At 59.0% G+C, this 19,328-nt stretch overlaps 6 protein-coding genes across 6 annotated transcripts; 4 read left to right on the top strand and 2 right to left on the bottom strand.

Moving 5' to 3' along the window:
- Positions 1-2,958: 2,958 nt before the first annotated feature.
- On the top strand, positions 2,959-5,965 carry MAM_02638 (uncharacterized protein; the record flags this gene model as incomplete). The annotated part of the gene is made up of 5 exons (XM_040821437.1): positions 2,959-3,058; positions 3,128-3,248; positions 3,366-4,506; positions 4,587-5,067; positions 5,133-5,965. The coding sequence occupies 5 exons, from the start codon at positions 2,959-2,961 to the stop codon at positions 5,963-5,965; spliced, it is 2,676 nt and encodes an 891-aa protein (XP_040680851.1).
- A 2,378-nt stretch (positions 5,966-8,343) lies between these two features.
- On the top strand, positions 8,344-13,460 carry MAM_02637 (Galactose oxidase/kelch, beta-propeller; the record flags this gene model as incomplete). The annotated part of the gene is made up of 5 exons (XM_040821436.1): positions 8,344-11,507; positions 11,851-11,939; positions 12,268-12,627; positions 12,699-13,087; positions 13,227-13,460. 5 exons carry the CDS (start codon positions 8,344-8,346, stop codon positions 13,458-13,460), a joined length of 4,236 nt encoding a protein of 1,411 aa, XP_040680850.1.
- An 885-nt stretch (positions 13,461-14,345) lies between these two features.
- Positions 14,346-15,224, top strand: MAM_02636 (uncharacterized protein; the record flags this gene model as incomplete). The annotated part of the gene is made up of 1 exon (XM_040821435.1): positions 14,346-15,224. One exon carries the CDS (start codon positions 14,346-14,348, stop codon positions 15,222-15,224), a length of 879 nt encoding a protein of 292 aa, XP_040680849.1.
- A 562-nt stretch (positions 15,225-15,786) lies between these two features.
- Positions 15,787-16,095, bottom strand: MAM_02635 (glycosyltransferase family 69 protein; the record flags this gene model as incomplete). The annotated part of the gene is made up of 1 exon (XM_040821434.1): positions 15,787-16,095. The coding sequence occupies one exon, from the start codon at positions 16,093-16,095 to the stop codon at positions 15,787-15,789; it is 309 nt and encodes a 102-aa protein (XP_040680848.1).
- A 470-nt stretch (positions 16,096-16,565) lies between these two features.
- Positions 16,566-18,200, top strand: MAM_02634 (Fringe-like protein; the record flags this gene model as incomplete). Its single annotated transcript, XM_040821433.1, has 2 exons — positions 16,566-17,696; positions 17,772-18,200. 2 exons carry the CDS (start codon positions 16,566-16,568, stop codon positions 18,198-18,200), a joined length of 1,560 nt encoding a protein of 519 aa, XP_040680847.1.
- A 356-nt stretch (positions 18,201-18,556) lies between these two features.
- On the bottom strand, positions 18,557-19,261 carry MAM_02633 (Pyridoxal phosphate-dependent decarboxylase; the record flags this gene model as incomplete). Its single annotated transcript, XM_040821432.1, has 1 exon — positions 18,557-19,261. The coding sequence occupies one exon, from the start codon at positions 19,259-19,261 to the stop codon at positions 18,557-18,559; it is 705 nt and encodes a 234-aa protein (XP_040680846.1).
- Positions 19,262-19,328: the final 67 nt, after the last annotated feature.

Below are 19,328 nucleotides of genomic sequence, written 5' to 3'. Positions count from 1 at the left end.
ATTTATTGGTGGGTACATCATATGGAAGATACTTGGGCACCTTCTCGAATCAACTGTAGCTTGCCCATGCCAGGCTCAAGATTTCCGAAGGTCGCTCGCCGTCAAATGTCGTCATCATCGTTCACGTTTCGGCGGAAGAAGAGAGAACTCCCGGCCCATCGGGGGATGCATGTGAATCGTCACATGACGACAAAGTCGCGTCTGCCCAATCGTCCTGTTAGCTAGAGCCAGTTTGTCGATTTTTTTTTTAAAACTTTTTCTATCTTGTAAAAAAATTCTCGCAGCAGTACTCCATATGCTATTACAACCATCAATATTAGTGCCGTGACTCGTGTGGCGTCACTGTGCGGAGGCTGGCGTCAAGGAAGGCTTTGGGACAAGGACAATTTGCCCTCCACCAACTCGTGGAATCCACACAACCACGCCCTGTCCTTGACGATGGGGCGATTCTCAGCTGTGCTGGCCCGGCGTGACATTGCTGCAAGCTCTGCAGCTGGACGCCGCTGGCTGCGCTGAAATCATTTGACGCTCGTGTCAAGGCTTGGCAGCGAGCGCTGGAATTGACACCGTTTGTGACGTCGTTTGTGACGTCGTTTCTGACCTCTAACCTCGTGATGATATCAACGCCTTTGCCGCTCGGTAACTAAGCCAGCAACTACTCTGTCGTGCTGTTTTTGAGTTTGCGCCGTCTATGGGTCTTCATATCGAGAGTTGCGGTGATGCACTGTCCCAGCCGTTCCTGCAGCCAATCCCGTCATACGCCGTCGTGGTGGTTCAAACTCTGGCGCCTCCTAGTCAATTCCCGGGAAATTGCCTGATATCCCATCTTGCTGCCAAATGGCCTGGATTGTTAACGATCGGTAGGTCGTGACAGGATAGGATTGAACTGCAGCTTCGTTGGCAACCACGCTTCCTTGGTGGAGACGGGCACTTGATTGCCTCTGCAATAATGCGCTCTGGGCACCGTCTGACAGCGAGCTCCGCCTGTTCCATGGCTTCGATTATTTCCGACGCGACCATCTTGTTCTTCCTCACGCCGTCATCCTCCTCTGAAGGCCATGGTTGGATGCGGCTTATTACGTGTCACGGATCCAGGGCCGACTGAACAATACGGAGTACTCTTTTCTTTCCTTCTTTCTTTCCTTTTTCGACGACACACAGTACGTACTACCTCACCTACCCGAGGTGGGTGCAGCCAATGACAGCTAGTCGCAGGAGCGGGGGACGAGGGTGACATCACGACGCGATGCTTGTGCTCCGTGCCGATAATATTGCCTTGGTGTTTTCGGACGGCGAACCGAAAGACGAGCCTAAAACCATCATGGCATCCCCTAGTACTAGCATGGATAAAATGATGGATGTGGAGGACACACCTGAATTTGTCCACACATAGCTAGACTGACTGGCTACGGAGTCCTGTAGGCAATGAATGGTGCTTCTCATCCCTGCGCAGAGCCAAAGCTTGGCGAGCCCGTTTGCTTGAGCGGCGTGGATTGGGCGCCAGCACGGAGTACAAGACGTTGCTGAAGAAAACTGCCGGCACATGGACCGGGGCACAGGCGCGTCTGTACAACGGCCCCCGGTCGGCCGACTTCCTGTTCGAGATTGCACTGTGCCCAGCTGGACAGGGATGTGACGCATCCGCCGTGGTACTGGACCAGGGGGTGCAGATTGAAGCCGGCCGAGTTGGCGGTCGACCAGCGCGCCGGTGCAGTGTCTGTCCAGTATGCCCCAGCAAGTGAAATTGCAGCTTGAGTACGGAGTATTCCGTGGTAGGAAGAGACAAACCAAACTTCCTCTGAAACTGAAACTAGCGAGGTGGTACTGTTCTTCTTCGGAGGACCGATTTGCAAGCGTCATGAACAAAGCAGACTAGTAGTTGGCTCGGGCTGTGTCCTAAGCGCTTCGTACTAGAGTGCAAAAGCAGTGAAGAAAAGTCCATCGGAGCAGCAACTGGCTCCGTGCCTCGTACTCGTCCATGCCGCTCGCTGTCTGGCTGGCTGCTCCGTTGGCGGCAGCTTTTCGCCTTTCAACCTGTGCTCGACTTTGCAGTGTTGGAGCCAGACCAGACCAGATGGATCGATGCGCTCACCAAAATCCTGGACCTGTTTGGAACATTGGAGGCCCGCACGACTGTACAATGTGTATACATCTGGAGGAGCTTGCTCTTCTTTGGCTTAGCCTCGGTCCATGCGTGTCGCGGTCGAGATTACGAGAGTTCAATGTTGCTTGCTCGTGGGCCAGCCCGTGGGCCTAGCTCGTAGGAAGATCGGCCACGCCATGCGCCTCGTCGGGCCCGTCGCACGGAGCGGGCTTGCTTGCCGTCGTCGTGGTGCGTCGCGGGCGGGAGCTAGGTACTATCAGAAATGAGGTACGGAGTACAGCATGATGGAGGATGGAGGACGGAGGATGAAGGGCACTTGGGCAAGGCATCAATTGCAAAGAGGACTGGTAGGCAGCCAGCTGCCAGGTGCTTCCTTGGCCAGGCACTTGGCTTAGCAAGTAGCTACTGCCCGCGGTAGCCACGCGCCGGACGGCTGAAAAACTTGCACCGTACGGCACGGGGGGGGGAGGAGACGACATCATGAGTCGACCGCAGACCTGATTTGGGTTTTCGCTCCATCCTCCGACTGGCACTAGTGAGCTTGCAGCTGTTTATCCCAGACATCGAAGTGGACAGGACGTGTTTGCGTGTCTGCCCCTGCCAGCGAATCTGCATTCCTGTTCTCCTCTTCGTCTCTTTCTTCTTCCATCTTCTCCTCGCCGAAACAGCCGTTGCAGCTTTCTTCATCACCTCGTCGCCCGCCAACGAGCTGAACTCGGTTATCCTCCGCAACTGTGACGGCCTGTCTTCATCATCGTACACCACATCTCGTCGAGGCCAGGCGGTCGACCAGTATACTATTCACCGGTATCTGAAAGCGCCCACGAGCAGCTGGCGGCTGCCCCAACTTCAACATGGGCAATTTCATTAGCTGGATCAACAAGAATGTGCCCTCTGGCGAGCAAAATGGCAATGGCCAGACCGACTCGACCAACAAGCCTCAGTCTGTTTGGGGTGAGTCCTGCCCCCGAGTACCTTCGGAGAGGGAGTCGAGTCGAATCAACTGACCCATTTGCTCTCCAGGCATGATCGATACTTTGGTCCCTGTACTGATCATTTCGGCCATTTATTTGGTCTTCTTCTTGATATTCAGAAGATCCCAACGCAGATACTACGCGCCGCGTACCTATCTAGGTGGCAAATCGTGAGTACACGCCCGTCCATGTTGACGACCCATGGCATATCGCACCACACGACTCGTCTCGGCTCAACTTTTTGCTTCGAGTGTCGAGCGGCAAACATGCTGATAAGCCTGATGCAGTGAACGGAGTCCGGAAATGCCCCATGGGTGGTTCAATTGGATCGGCGCATTTTGGAAGATCCCAGATGCCTACGCGCTTACCCACCAAACTCTCGATGCCTATCTTTTCATCCGCTACCTCAAAATCTGCGCCATCATCTGCCTCGTCAGCCTGTGCATCACTTGGCCCATTCTTTTCCCCGTCAACGCCACGGGTAAGGGAGGCAGGTCGCAGCTAGAGATTTTGTCCTACAGTAACGTCAACGTAGACGCGTCACCAAACTACTTCTTCGCTCACGTTTTCGTTGCGTGGGCTGTGTACGGCTTTCTCATGTACATGATTACGCGCGAGTGCATCTTCTACATCAACTTGCGCCAGGCCTACCTTCTGACTCCCCACTATGCTAACCGCATCTCGGCTCGTACCGTTTTGTTCACCTGTGTGCCTGAAGAATATCTCAACGAGGCCAAGATTCGCCAAATGTTCAACAATGCGGTCAAAAACGTCTGGATTGCCGGAAACACAAAAGAACTGGACGAAAAGGTTGAAGAACGCGACAAGGTTGCCATGAAGCTGGAGGGCGCCGAGGTCAAGCTGATCAAGGCTGTCAACGTTGCTCGAACCAAGGCATTGAAGAAGGGTGGAAACAACAACGAGACGGAGCACGACGCGGAGACTGCCGACGTCATCTCCAGATGGGTGCCCGAAAAGAAGCGACCCTCGCATCGCCTTGGCCCATTGGGCCTTATCGGCAAGAAGGTCGACACGATTGAATGGTGCCGCTCCGAGCTCGCCAAGAGCATTCCGGAGGTCCACAGAGCTCAGCTTGGATGGAAGCAGGAAGGAAACTTCAAAAAGATCGGATCACTTTTCGTCGAGTTTCACACTCAAGCCGACGCCCAAGCGGCTTTCCAGGTCGTCACACACCACCAAGCTCTTCACATGAGCCCCAAGGCGATTGGTGTTAAGCCCGTCGACGTCATTTGGAAGAACCTGTCCATTCCGTGGTGGCAACTCATTATTCGCCGCTATGCTGTATACGCCATTGTTGCGGCCCTCATTATCTTCTGGGCGATCCCTGTCGGTATCGTCGGCATCGTCTCCCAAGTTTCCACTCTCACCAAACTTCCTGGCCTGAGCTGGCTGAACGACATCCCCGAGGTAAGCTGGCCTGCTGTGGCGTCAACTTTTGCATCAAGGTCTAACTTGGACAAAAATTCACATCTAATTCTGGGACTTAGAAAATCCTCGGAGTCATTTCGGGCCTGTTGCCGGCGGTCGCCATCTCTATTCTCATGTCGTTGGTTCCCGTAATCATGCGTGCGCTGTCCCGTCTGGCGGGAGCCAAGACCAACACCGAAGCCGAGCTGTTCACCCAGAACGCGTACTTCTGCTTCCAGGTTCTCCAAGTCTTCCTTATTCGGTCTGTCACCGACGCCGCATCTACTGCAATTGTGCAGATTGCTGGTGATCCTAGCTCAGTCTTTTCCATTTTGGGAGGCGCTCTGCCGACTACATCCAACTTTTATATTTCTTACTTTATCGTCCAAGGTCTTACCATTGCTGTTGGGGTTGTGACCCAGGTTGTCGGCCTTTTCATCTTCAGGTTGTTGTACAAGTTCCTTGCCGGCACTCCTCGCGCGAAGTACACCAAATGGACTACTCTGAGCGCCATCCTCTGGGGAAGTCTCCTGCCAGTCTATACCAACATTGTAGTCATCAGTAAGTTTATTTGTTGCCTGGCAGTCGCCAATCCTGGGAGCTCTTGCTGATAAGAACTTGTCTAGGTATCGTCTTCTCTGTCATCGCGCCTCTCATTCTGTTTTGGTCGACCTTGGCCCTCTTCATGTTCTATCTGGCCTATCGTTACAATCTGCTCTTCGTTTCCGACACCGCCGTCGACACTCAGGGGCTGATCTACCCGCGAGCTCTCAAGCAACTCTTTACCGGCATCTACTTGGGCGAGATTGTGATGATTGGCATGTTCGCTGTGGTCAAGTCACCAGGTCCTGCCGTTCTCATGGCCATTTTCTTGGTCTTCACGATTCTGTTCCACATCACCATGACACGGAGTCTCAACCCTCTTCTGTATGGCCTTCCCCGCACACTCGAAACCGAGGAGGCCAATCTCCAGGCTCGTGGGACCGATTTGGACACTGAAGAAGTCAACAGGGAGACGAGCACTGAAGCTGATGGAACTACCGGTGCCACGGGCGTGTCGTCGGCGAAGAAGGTTCTGCCAGGAAACGATTACGGAGTTCAGAAGAAGGGCAACATGTTTAGTCGCTTCTTCAAGCCCTGGGTGTTTGCGGACTACGCCACTCTGCGGCACATGGTGCCCCAGGAGAAAAACATCAACTTTGCGCAGCTGGACCAGGCAGGCGAGGACAACGAGCGCAATGCCTACTTCCCACCAAGCGTGAACAGCCAGCCTCCTCAACTCTGGGTTCCCCGGGATCCCCTTGGTGTCTCGAGGCACGAGATTGCACTCACGAGCAGTGTCATTCCCATCAGCGACAAGGGCGCTTACCTGGACGAGAAGAACAATGTTGTTTGGTCCGAGGATTTGACGAATAGGGAAGAATTGCCTCCTATTCATGAGGAAAAGGTTTACTACTAGAGCTGAGCTGTGAGCTGTTTTGAACTGATACCCTGGTGTGGCTTGATGGTTGGAATGATCTATTTTGAGATTTGGGGACAATGAGAAGTGGTTGGTTGCAGTTCCGTGGGGAGACGTATCCTTTTTTTTGTCCCTTTTTAGGGGGAGGGGTAATGAGGCGGTGGAAATATTAATCGTAGAAGCTTTTTGCAGTACTATATATATACTATACCATGCAGTTTTATACCCACGGTTGCAAGGGGATGGGAACCGCGCCGAGCACCAGCCTGATGCTCCGTTCTCCGCAGGGACACCGAGGCTGCGGAAGTCGACGACCTTGTCTCTGTACCCTTGCGGAAGCTGGGTTGCCTCGGAACTTTTTGAGCTTGGACACTGGACGGAACGAAGCGACGTGGTCGTCGTGGCGACGCACAGGATCACAGGGTGGCAGGTCTCTTGCATGCAAATGAGGGCGCAGGGATCTCGGAGGGCCGAGGCTCCACTTTTCGACGCAGGCCTGGCAAGTGCGGAGTAGGCCAAGGATTAGATGGTGGGTCACCCCCTCAGGTTCACTGTTTACGTGCATGTGGTGACCCCCTTCTCGGTACCTTTGGGCAACGGGTTACGTCACCCACGGCCGCGCTTGGAATATTGATTGCTGCGACTTGAATGAAGCCTTGCAGTAATTCCCAGTACGGGGCAGGGCGTGGGCGTGCACGTTGGGCCGTGGATGTTTTTTTTTTTTTTTTTTTTTTTTTTTTTTTTTTTTTTTTCTCGAAATGTGCGGTCGGTTGCATGCACGACTATTCGTATTCTTGGAGAGTCGTGAGCTCAACCTTGAGAGTTGTCGACTGTCCGTCGCACCGGGGACTCTCTTTGTTCTGTGGAGTCTCGGACGCGACCGCGGCCACTTTTGGATAACTTTGCGCACACGGAGTAATCCTGCACCTGTCACGCGATGCAGTGCTGGTCTGGATGCGAATGTCGAGTGTGCTCTCTTTCTGCTTGAGAAGAAAACACCAAGTGTCGTCCAGGATGTGATGCAACCTGTTCAACGGCAATGCGTGGATGAGATCAGATAGGCGCGACATCGGGTCTCCCGCATGGCCGCAGCCCGCGCAGGCAAATATGACTTGCAGATGCGGAAAGGAGCAGGTCATGCTGCGTGGGCGCGCTGGCTGCATTGCGTTCACTTACTCGGCCCGCAGCCGAATGGGATTTATTTGTTCGTGCGCTCCGTGATGTATTCATCGTCAATTGATCCGATTACTCGACAGACCTTTGGCCGCACGCGATACCGCGGCGCTGTGGCCTCGTGAGCACACTGGGCCGTGCCAAACCGGTAGCCCCGCCTTTCTCCCCTTTCTCCGCGAGCTTGACCAACCACCGGATTTGCGTCTCTCGGTTTCCGCAGCAACCGGCCGTCACAACAAAACCGTCTCAACACCCACCCGGGCAGCGCGCATCCCCATTGCGCGCGCACTGCTGAGGCGAAATCCGAGCCTTCTTCCGCCCTGCATTGGCGGGGTTTGCGGCGAGATTTCGTTTCATGCGTGGATGAAAAGATGCGACCCGTGTTCTGCCCGTCACACCCACCGCAACCACTGTCCGTGGTTCAGTCTTAGACTTGGACCTGAAAGAGTGACTCGTGTACTCCGTACTTGGCGGGATGGGATGCCTTTTGCGTCGGCAATATTTGGTGGGCAGAGGGACCCCGAGCCATCTGGACCCCTCATCTGTGCTTCGCCTTGCATGAGACTGGTGGGACGGTGTGTGCAGGGGCAGGGTTGATCAAACACCATTGGCAACCGTTGCCTTTGTCTCCTCGCGCTTTCGAACTTTGCGTTTCCCCTCCCACGGTCTAGACGCAGCATAGTTTCTGTTTGTTTGTACATACTTCCAACGGTGATAACGGCCGCAACGTGCGCGCCGTGTCGCTTGCTCCTCGGCCTTGTTTGAACCGTGAAGAGCGGTGCGCCTTTTCCATCGGGGACACCCGCACGAGCGAGCTGGCCGGATCTTGTTTTTTTCCCGTGACTATTGTCCGAGGAGGAAACACGTCGCCGAGGTGTGATTGCAACTCACCGTGCCGCCGCTGGTAGTCGTGTGTGTCAGACACCTGTTTCACAGCCCAAGCAAACAAAGCTTTGTGAGGGAGGCGCCCAGATTCATCGGCATCGACGCCGGCATCGCTGCTCCCTCGGCATCGAGTCGAATCGATTCTCCTGTCTGCTTGCTGCGCCGTCGCTTTGCAGCTTCGACAGGACCAGACCGCTCGAGACTACTGCCGCGACCATGATGTTGAGTCAACCACAACTCTTGGTCAGATAATCGAACCACGTCAGAATATGCAGAGCACCGACGTACTTGGACGGGAAAGGCGGATGACTGGGCGGGCGATGCGGGACGTCGAGGACGTCTCGGGCTCCGGAACTGCACCTGCGGCCCGTGGTTCGAGGACGAAGACGACGGGTGCCTGGAAACGGAATGCTTCGTTTCTTGCTCTAGGTCTGGCGGCCGCACGACCGGCCGCTGTGTCGGCGCATTTGTTCCCCTACGCGCCGACGCAGATCCTCATGCCAACCGCGTGCATGAACAAGTCGACTTGCCGCGGCGCCGACCTGGCCTACGTCTTTTCACAGAGCGATGACGGCGACGTGCTGTTCTCCGCCTTCAACTACTCGACGACGGTGACGGCCGGTGCGCAACCCGCGCCGGTAACGAAGGACCTGCCCTTTCTCAGGGACCAGCCGGCAACGACGGCGTTTGCGGCCGCGAGGACGAGCAACGGGTCGGTGGTGGTGTATTCCGGGTCGTGCCAAGGAGCCGCGGGCTCGCTATGGAGCTTCTCGGGCGAGTCGTCGTCGGGAGACGGGGGAGGCGCGTGGTCGAGGCGGACGACGAGCTCGAGCGGCCCTCCGCAGCCATCTTCGCGAGGCCCGTACTTCCTCGGAGGCACCTTGGCGTTTTCGTCAAGGCTCTCGCCCCCCATGGACGAGCCCACCATCTACACCTACGGAGGCATGTGCCGCGCTCCCGGCCCCGGCTCCGAAACGTGGCAGTCGAGCGCCAATTACACGAGGTCGATGATGAGCTTGGTGCCGAGTGACCGGGCCCCTGATACGGCCTACTCCCTCCGCGTGGCATCGACTGCCGGTCCGCGGACGCCCATTGCCGGATTCACCCTCACCCAGCTGCCGGCTTCGGTGACAAACATCTCTGGTGAGCTTTCACAGCAAGCCGGCTTTGTGCTGTTGGGCGGCCACACCCAAGAGGCCTTTATCAACATGAGCACGGCTGCCGTGTGGAACCTCCCCGAAGAGTCGTGGTCCTACATCAACATTGGGGCGCCGGATGCCGCGGCAGGAAACGAGCTCGCCAGACGGGCTGACCGTGACGTCGAAGGCCGATCTGGGCACTCGGCCGTCTTGACCGAAGACGGAGCATCGATTGTCATCCTGGGCGGATGGGTTGGCGATGTCAGCAACGCTGCCGAGCCGCAACTCGTCGTCCTGCAGCTCTCGCAGGCGTACAGTTCTTGGAAGTGGAGCGTTCCGCGGGAACAACCTGGCGGAAACGGCGTCTACGGCCACGGAGCCGCGATGCTGCCCGGCAATGTGATGATGGTGTATGGCGGCTGGGAGACGTCTGCTCCTGGCGGGAGCTCCAAAGGTCAAGCCTCGTCTGGCGGCGCGCCGCGTTTCCTCAACGTCACGTCCATGTCGTGGTCGGACTCTTATACCAACCCGACGCCGGGGGAAACCCTGGCGGGCAAAGGGTCGCGCGATGCCCCCGGGGCCGGGAATGAGCCCGCACAGTCTAGGAAGCTGGGGCTCGGACTAGGTCTCGGCCTGGGTCTCGGGCTGATCTTGGCACTTGTTGTTCTCGCACTCCGCATGCGGAGGAGGAGGCTCAACGAGAGGCGGCAGACGTCGCGGAGTGACGGGACCGCCCAGATGATGGCGCAGGATGCGAGATACTTGACCCACGATGTGGACGAGACGACGGAACGTGACGATGCGTTTCCGTGGCATGCGCCCGGCAACGCTGGTCACCAGGGCGCATCGGACACGTCCGTGGGCTACGAATCTCTTCGAGGGACGAGGGCGCCTCACGACGACGGCAACGGACGCGCAGTCACGAGGAAACCCGTCATGAGTCGGGGCATGAGAGGAGGCTATTCGCCCGCCGAGACTCGCTTCAGCGCGTTCGCCTCGCCCCTTGGCCGCATCCATCCCATCCTGGAGGACGAGGAGGACGAATATCCCAAGGCGCCGCAACTTGCCACGGAGCCGCTTACACCAACTTCAGAGGAGCACTCGGATCCGTTCGTGACGCCCACAGCTGCCGCGCCCTCGTTCCTGTCCCCGCCTAGCAATCGGTCCTCCTCGGCTACGCCGGCCACGCCGAGTCCCGAGGCACGCCGCCGGTACGATCCAGACGTCCAAGACTGGGTATCCGACGTGGATGCCGCCGATTTGCTGCTGGACAGATACAACTCTTCCCGGCAGGGCCGCAGGTCGCCCACACAAAAGAGCTCGACGCGCTCAGCGGCTCTGCGAGACGACGAATCCAGAAGCAGCTCCAACCTGTCCGAGTCGAACCGCAGCGCGACAGACAGTCTGCGACGTTCGCAGTCTCATCGGAAATCAGCGACTTTTCTCGGCGGAATGCTGCCCGGGGCCGATCATCCCAAACCCAGCAGTTCCTCCTCGAGCAGCTACAACACCGCCAAATCTGGTTTCGCGCCGCTGCAGGCCGAAGGGCCGGCTTTGCTGGGACGCCCGGCCCCGTCCGCCGGCACGAGCACCTTTGACGACCAAGATTCGACCCTGCCGCCGTCGCCGTCCAAGTCAAAACCGCGGCGAGGCTGGCTCGGGTCCCTCGGGCGCGTCTTCTCCCAGTCGGGCGGCTCGCCGCCGGGAGCGTCGTCGGAGCACTCGGCCACGCAGCCGGAAATGGAGCAATGCGGAGGCGACTTCGAGCCCCGCGTCGGTCTTCCCGGCGAGCTTCTTAGAAGGAAGCAAGGCCGTCTAGACTGGGAGGACGGCCCCGACGCGGCCAGCTCCGTTGCCGGGGGAGGTTCGCAGCCCGAAAACGACTGGGACATCGAGCGGGCCGTGGAGCAGCGCCTGGTGCAGGTCGTGTTCACGGTGCCGAAAGAGCGCTTGCGCGTCGTCAACGGCGACGCCGAATCGCAGACGGGGGCCGAGGGCGCGTCGCACAAGGGGGCGAGGTTCAACGAGACGGACCAGCTGCACGAGCCACAGGTCGCCGAGCTGGTCGACCCAGACAGGCACTCGTCCGTGTCGACGGTGCAACCGGCAGAGAGAGAGAGTGCTTACAGGCCGTATTCTCAGGCGGACGAGGACCACGACTTTTTGCACGTGGACTTTGCTGATCCGAGATTCAGCCACTCGACCGACGATTCGGGGAGGAGGTCGTCTGGCGCGGTTTTCACCGCCGAGGCGATTCGATTCGAGAAGCCTCGCACCAGGGTGCTACAGATGGTTGATACTATCGAGAGCCGTAGCCAGTCGAACAGTCCGACGAGGGGGCACGAGTACGTGGAAGACTAGAGTGTTGCGAGGCCGGACTGCGAGATGTGGGAAGATGGGACGGATATTTTGGGCTTTGGGATGCTGATACGGGAGGGATGGAGTTTTGATCTTGGGCCGGGCAAGGGGTGGCTTTTCGTGCATTTATTTGCTTGTGTAGTTGTTATGATTACGCCTTTGGAGCTTGGCCGGGCGAGCTTGACTGGTGACTTGGGTGAATATGTGACACATGGACCCCAGAAGCGTCTTGCTCGGGAGGCGAGGAGAGGCTGACGTTTATCCAGACACACCTGTTTCTGCCCGAGATTTTGCGCTTTTACCTGCGACAAGGCAGAACGACTGAAGCAGGGAGGAGAACCGTGACTTTGCAGATGCCGCACTTCATGATGGTGATGGTGGTGGTACTTTGCGGACGAGTGCTGGCCAAGGCTGTCAAGGTGAGTGAGTTGCTTGAAAGCATGGCCGTGGCCCTGAGGGCGCACAAAGTAAAGCACCTAGAAGGCTGCCCTGCCGCCGGGAAGGAATAGAGTCGATGATTCCTTTTTGCGTTGCAGCACGGCAATATGTCCTTGTCGAGTGACGTGAGCGCAGGAACTGTCTCACTTCTGTGGGCTGGCCGAGCTCCCAGGCTCGACAGAGATGCCTGCCTCTCTCGACTCACCCCGTCTTTCGGCGCCTGCTCAAGAGGCCGTTCTGGAGCCGCGTCTGGATCATCCAGGAGCCGGCCGTCGCCTCGCGGGTCACTCTGTACTGCGGGGAGGATAGGATTCCCCGGCAGGCCGTCGACGTCAGCTGCGACTGCTGCCCGGACGGAAGCTTCGTCAACGCGCGAGGACGCCTGGCGGACGAAAAACGTCGCCAGGTTTGCGCCGCTGCGCCGAGTTCGGAGGGATGCCTTGACCCAGACGCCCATCCGCCTGTTGGATGCGCTGCACCGCTCGACGTCTTCTCTGGCAGCGGATCCTCGGGACAAGCTGTTTGCCCTGCTGGGCCTCGCATTCGGCGGCCTGCCGTCCGTCCCGGAGCCGAGCTACATGGGCTCCGTCACCGACTGCTTTGCCGAGTTCGCAACGGCGTTGCTGGAGAACAACATGCCCCTTGATGTCGTCTACCTCCGGAGCGCCCGTCGGACGCCGGAGTGAGAGCTGCCGTCGTGGGTTCCCGACTGGACGGACCTCGATGACGCCGTTGCTCAGAGACAATTCCGCTGGATCATGCCCTGGCTGCCAACGGCGGGGGGAGTCTGCGTCCGGACATTTCCATCTCCGGCCTCGAGCTAAACGCCGAGGGTGCCTTCTTTAACGCCGTGGACGGCCTGGGCAGTGCCTTTTCCATGCCCGGCGAGGACGCCTCCGCCCACACCGTGGCCCTGCCGCACCGGCTGGTAACGCCGCATGGGTCGGACGATGAAACATCTCTTGTGATATCCCGGCCCCTGCTTTCGACCGAGTTGCTCTACGGGGCCACGGGCGCGTCGTCGTCGACGGCTCCCGGCGGCAACGTGTGCCGTCTTTGGGACGTCAAGTCTGCAGAGCAGCTGCAAGAGCTGCTGCCGGTTGCGATATCGCCGACTCCGTACCAGTCCGTGTGTACCTGGCTGGCGGAGAATCGGTCGTTTGTCGTGTACGGGCGGACTATCGAGTGGTGGACGAGGACATGGACCGCGCCCGCCGCTGAAAAGACTCCCCCCTCGGGAAGCACATTGTTTTCTAAACACCATCCAGTCCTGCATGCGGCTCCTCATGACGGAGAAGGGACACCTCGGATGGGCTCACCCGCAGGCCCGCAGAGCAGACAAGATTTGTCTCCTTTCCCACTGCACGACTCCCGTCATACTACGAGGCTGCGGAACTGGATATCGCGCCGTGGGCGACGCCCGCATCTCGCGCCGAGCAATTGGAGATTTTCTGGGGTTGACGAATGCTGCAAAAGTCGCAAAGGTCCGAATATTGCCTTGAACTTGTGCGTGACAAGTGCTTTGTTCTTGGCAATCCGGTACGGCGGCTATTTCATATCTGCTTGAGATGGCGGGAGCTCTGTCGTCGTACGTGAGATGGCACCAAAGTCACTCTAGACGTGTCATATCGTAGTCGTAACACATGGTGCCACTTACATGTAAAGAATCGGTTGCTCGTCCGCCCGCGGGCCCAGCATTGGCCTTGCTGCGAGGGAAGACGGAGTGACGTGACGGCGTCAAAGCCAAGGATGGACAGGACATGGCAAGCGTAATTCGTAGCTTGAGAATGCTCAAGGATTTTCTCTGCAGCCCTCGTAGTATCCCGTTCATCACAAACGCGCATGGACATGTCAAAAACCCAGGTGGGACGCGGTCTCTCGCGGCAAGCGGCGAGCGAACAAATGGGACCGACAGCTACAGGCGCACGTCTACAGGAGAATTCGCGCCACGGACGAGAACACCAAAGCACGGCGCGCGGTTGGTGATGAAGGAGACGAAGAAGCTGGCATTTGGTGCAGGGTAGTCAATCGGCCAGTTTCGAATGGCCGTGAAAGGGGCCAAGGGTTAGGTGTCTCTGGAACCTCTCCCCCCCCCCCCCCTTTGCTTTTGGTTCTTTTTGTCTTTTTTTTTTCGATTGCATCACCGTTTGGGATGGGAGTCATGGGGTAAGGAGCGTATTTGTTGCCAGATGCCGTTGCGCTGACTGCTGAGTCAGCTCCACCGGAGTTGAATGGACTCATCAGTGACCACTGGTGACTGATCGACATGCTAGTCGAGGGTAAGAGCCGAGAGTAAACATAAGTGTACGGAGTAGCCGTGTCGGCGCGTCAACCTCGCCTTGCCTGAACCGCATGGGCGGACCGCCGAGTTCCTATTCCAACCCGCAATGTCGCCATTTGCACCCCTCGCGGCCGAAGCCGCTCGCAAGATCGCCTCCTACGCCATCCTCGACGACCCCAAACACATCTCCGTCGAAATCGGCCAGGCGCAACACCGTATCAGGCTGGTCAACTCATGGCAGGTACCACAGGGCGGCAGAGTCCTCGAAATTGGCTGCGGACAGGGCACCTGCACCGCCGTCCTCGCCGAGGCAGTCGGCCCCCGTGGCCACGTCGATGCCATGGATCCAGGTCGTCCCGACTACGGCGCGCCCTTCACCCTTGCCAAGTCGCAGGCTCACCTGTCGGCCGGTCCGGTAGGGGACCGAATCACCTGGCATCACGCAGAACCCGTCGAGTTCCTCGCTGGCCATCCCGACAAGAGGTGGGACTTTGCCGTCTTGGCTCACTGCGTCTGGTACTTTGACGCGCCAGACACGTTGAACAGGATGCTGGCGGCGCTCAAGGGTCGTGCCGCCAAGCTGTTGGTGGCAGAGTATGCCCTCACAGCCAGGGAGAGGGCTGCTGTGCCCCATGTCATGGCTGCCATTGCACGCGCTACGCTCGAGGCCCATAACCGGGCGAGCGAAGCCAACATTCGCTGTCTCTTGGGTCCCGTGAGCATCAAGGCCGCCGCCGCGCGGAGTGGCTGGGCTCTGGAGAATGAAGACGTCGTCGTCCCCGATGCCGCCCTTCTCGACGGGTCGTGGGAAGTCGGGACGGTGAAGAGCAAGTGGTTCCTCGACGAAATTGACCAGCTCGTGACGGACGCGACGCTCAGGACCACGCTTCTCTCGGCCAGAGAGGCCGTCGTTGGCGCGGTTGAGCTGCTGAACGGTGAAGAGGTCAGGACCATGGATGTTTGGGTGTCTCGATTCGGCCAATGACGAGCGCTATTGACCACGGAGTCTCTACCGGCCGCATATCATGATGAGTGCCCATTTCTTCCCCCGACCCAAGTGCTGTCGATCCATATGTTGGACAACCCGCAGGAGAGGACATCGTTGGGCCCCTTGAGCCGTCGGAACGGCGCCGTTGAAATCATCCAACAGCAAATACGCCATGCACTCTAAAACTAGCATGTATCAATGACAGTGTGCGTTGACTCGATGACTGTTATACATCCACTTGGCCAGTTGCCATCTACAGCGAGAGATGAGCACCATGACCCAACCGGGAACTAGTGACGCAAACGAGAAAACCGCCGATTAGCCCGGAGCCACCAGCTCTATAATGTGCACAGCGGCCGGCCCGGTGGAAAGTCACGGCTTCAGAGTCTCGTTCCACAACTGTCAATACTGCCCGTCCCGGGTCGGCATGCATTTGACCTTGTCCGGCAGATCGAGCTGCTAGTACGTAGATGCTGTCCCCGGACGCATCTTGCCCTGACACGGTGTCTCCCGTGAAGCCATCGGACTGTTTGATCATGCTGCCCTTCTCGACCGAGTACTACAGGTTGACCGAGGGCAGTACGGCGAGCCGGCGGTGCCCCCGGAACCACAGATCTTTGCGAAACAGCTGAGGCTCGCCCTGTATGCCCTCGCCGGTCGTCTCGTCGGCGGCCCTGGAGCGGACCGCGTCATGCAAAACGGGCTGGGCGGCGAAGGCGACGGCGCCGCGGGGCTCGTCCGGGATGACGTTTATTGACTCAACGCCGCCTGCGAGTGTGACGGATTGCTTGACTTTGCCTTTGGCAATTGCATCGTCTTGAGGAACGAATCGGCACCAAGTTGGCATACTCGGTCGTGACCTGACCATTCGTTCGAGAAATGACGGCTCTGCGCATGCCGACCCTCACCGCTTGCCGATTGCGTCAATCGCGCGCACGAAGCCCCGTTTTGCTAGCCCCGAGCGTTGAAGGCGGAAAAATAGTCCGAGACGATTTATTGGATTTATTGGCGCGAAAGAGCTTAAATTTTCCGAGGACCCCACCCTCCCCCCACAATCAACCCCGTATCCGCATGTCGAAACGTTTGTGGAGTTGCCATCCTGTCGCATATAACGTTAGCTGACGAGGTGGTCTACCACACAAAAAGGTGTGGCATGGACCACGCTCATTTTTTCGTGTGACACTGACGCGTGCTGGCCAATGGGCCATACCATGGCAGCCCGGCGCCACCCGCATCTCTCAACTTTCTTTCATCACGCACCCGCCTCGCCGCTACTGACCGTGAGTGGTGGGCGCCGACTGCGTTTGCGATGCCGTGCTGACAAGGCACAATCACATCATGACGATGCTCAGCGGGCTGTTTGAAGCACGGCGCATGAGCTTGATGCTTACCAGGCGAGTCGTGCGCACAGTCATTGGCGTCTTGGCCTTCGTCCTGACCGCTGCCATGTTGCTCACTTTCCCTCGCCACGACCAAGCCAGCAAGAGAGGCTTGCTGCCCTTCGATCGGGAGCACGTGGGCCCCGCCGCCTACGCCGCCGAGTCAGCCAGTCACTTCTCTCCCGTCGCCTTTGACGATCCGGAAGGAACGAGCAGGGCCGACCTGTGCGCCTCTTTCCCCAGCCATCTCCTCAACCACGTCCAGCCCGTCTTGAAGATCGGCCACAGCGAAGACGGGGACAGGCTCCGTGCGAGCTTCAGCTCTGTGTCGTCATGCTTCGACAAGGACGACTTGTTGGTCGTCTCGGACACGGACGAGGTCGTTCATGGCCACCGAACCGTTGACGTGCTCGCCCATCTACCCGCCGCCTGCTACAACCTGACTGCGAATCCCGATTTCCGAAACTACATGGAGCAACGGGAAATGCAAAAGAACGGCACCCTCAAGGACAAGACGCAGACGCCAATCAACGGCTGGATTCTCGACAAGTACAAGTTCCTCCCCATGGTCGAACGCGCCTGGCTGGCCAAGCCCGGCAAGGCCTTCTACTTCTTCTACGAGGCGGACACGTACGTCTTCTGGGACAACGTCTTTCGATTTCTCCAAGCCTTCGATCCCGACACGCCCATCTACATGGGCTCGCCATCTCCCGGCCGCCACGACGCCGACCGAGACGCCGACACGTGGTTCGCTAATGGCGGACCTGGCGTGGTTTTGAGCAGGGCCGCAATCAAGGCGCTGTTGCACCGCGAGACAGACGCCAATGGCCACTACGTCGAGCCTCACGTCACGGAGAAGTGGCAGCACCTCGTGGCCGAAGACTGCTGCGGCGACAGCGTGCTTGGATGGGCTCTCTGGAACAGCACCGTCCAGCTGCAAGGGTACTGGCCCATGTTCAACCCTCACCCCCTCCACAACATTCCCTTTGGTGATTTGCACTGGTGCCAGCCGGCCTTGACGCTGCACAAGACGCAGCCCAAAGACATGGTCGACTTGTGGCACTGGGAGTTTGGGAAACGACAGCTGCATGTAAGTGGCACGGACTGCGTGGTCACCACACCCCCGCCCCTCGCCCTCGGCCTCCTAGCTAACACACGCCGACAGCGCCCCATGCTGTACTCTGACCTGTGGCATCTACGGCTCCCCGGCGGGCATGGGACTCTCAAGAACTGGGACAACGGAGACTGGGACGGCTGGGCGCCGCCCGCCGAGGCATCCATCAACAGCCCCGAAACCTGCGAGCAATACTGTCACGGTCACGGGGACTGTCTCCAGTGGAACTGGCGAGGAGGCGACGAGAAGAGGTGCATTGCGATGAAGTCAGTGAGGTACGGAGCGGCTCGGAACCCCGAGTACCTGCTAGACGGCGGGGGCAGCGAGGCAATACCCGACGATGAAGTCGACGGCAAGCCTCGAGGAAAGTGGGTAGAGTACCGGAGTGGATGGGTCCAGGACCGCATCGAAAGCTGGAGGAGTAAGAGGCACTGCGAGCAGGCGCACTGGGTCGGACCGAGCATCAGTCGTGTGTTTTGAGTGCCGCGCCGTGCCGTTTGGAGCATGGCGACATGGGATGGCATTGTTGAGCACTTTCCTGGGTTTGTTTGTTTGTGTTTTTGGGGGGGCGGCGGCGGAGGTAAAGGTAACCTCATCATTCGGCGTTGGCGAGCCAGGCAGGTACCGGGGCACATGGGATTTCTTTCAACTGCAACAGGCGGCTTTGCCATGTCCCGCTCTGCATGGGTATTATACTACACGCACGTACATACATAGATACATGTATACCAGCCGTTGCAGTCTGCAAGCGCGTGCAGATGGCACGCTCGGGAAGCAGGCGGGACGAGACAAGACGAGACGACGACGATTGCAACGACGCCCAAGTGCAAGTCCAGCTACCCGGTGCGCGGGGAGAGCTCGGTGTCGTCGGCGCCGCAAACCTCGCGCCCGACGTCTTGCAAGGCGGCGAAGAGCCCGTCGACGGTGCCGCACAGCGTCTGGCAGTTGACGACGACTCTGAACATGGAGCCGCGGGGGCCGGGCGCAAAGTCGACCATGAAGCCGCGAGCCACCAGCCGCTGCACCATCGCCCTCGTGCGGGCCGTGTTCTCGTCGGGGGCGGCGGCGGCGGCGGCGCGACGGCCAGGCGCGTAGTAGAAGCAGACCTGCAGACAGGGCGGCGGGTCGGGGGAGACGAGCTCGAAGCAGGGGTCGGCGCGGACGAGGGCGGTCAGGCGGAGGGCCATGTCGAAGGCGTGGTCGACGGCGCGCTCGAAGCCGCGGGCGCCGTAGTAGACCCAGGAGAGGGCGAGCTTGAGGGCGTCGCCGCGCCGGCCGCACTGCATTGTCAGGTCGGCGAGGTCCCAGACGTCGTCGGGGCTCTCGGGCCCGTGGAAGAGGTAGCCGGCGCGGAGGGCGTTGGCGGCGCGGAAGGCGCGCAGGTCGCCGGTCAGCAGGAAGGAGCAGGTCATGGGCACGCCGAGCATCTTGTGCGGGGTGAGGGTGACGGAGTCGGCGAGCGCGCAGCCGTCGAGGCGGTGGGCGTGGCGGGCGGAGAAGCAGACGGCGCCGCCCCAGGAGCCGTCGACGTGCAGCCACATGCGGAACTCGTCGCAGACGGCGCGGAGGGCGCGCAGCGGGTCGAAGGCGCCCAGCACGGTCGTGCCC

This window comes from Metarhizium album, assembly GCF_000804445.1.
Source record: "Metarhizium album ARSEF 1941 chromosome Unknown scaffold_4, whole genome shotgun sequence".
NCBI classification, from domain to species: Eukaryota; Fungi; Ascomycota; class Sordariomycetes; order Hypocreales; family Clavicipitaceae; genus Metarhizium; species Metarhizium album.
Note: the sequence above shows the minus strand (reverse complement) of the source record. Positions and strands in the feature narration are given on the sequence as shown.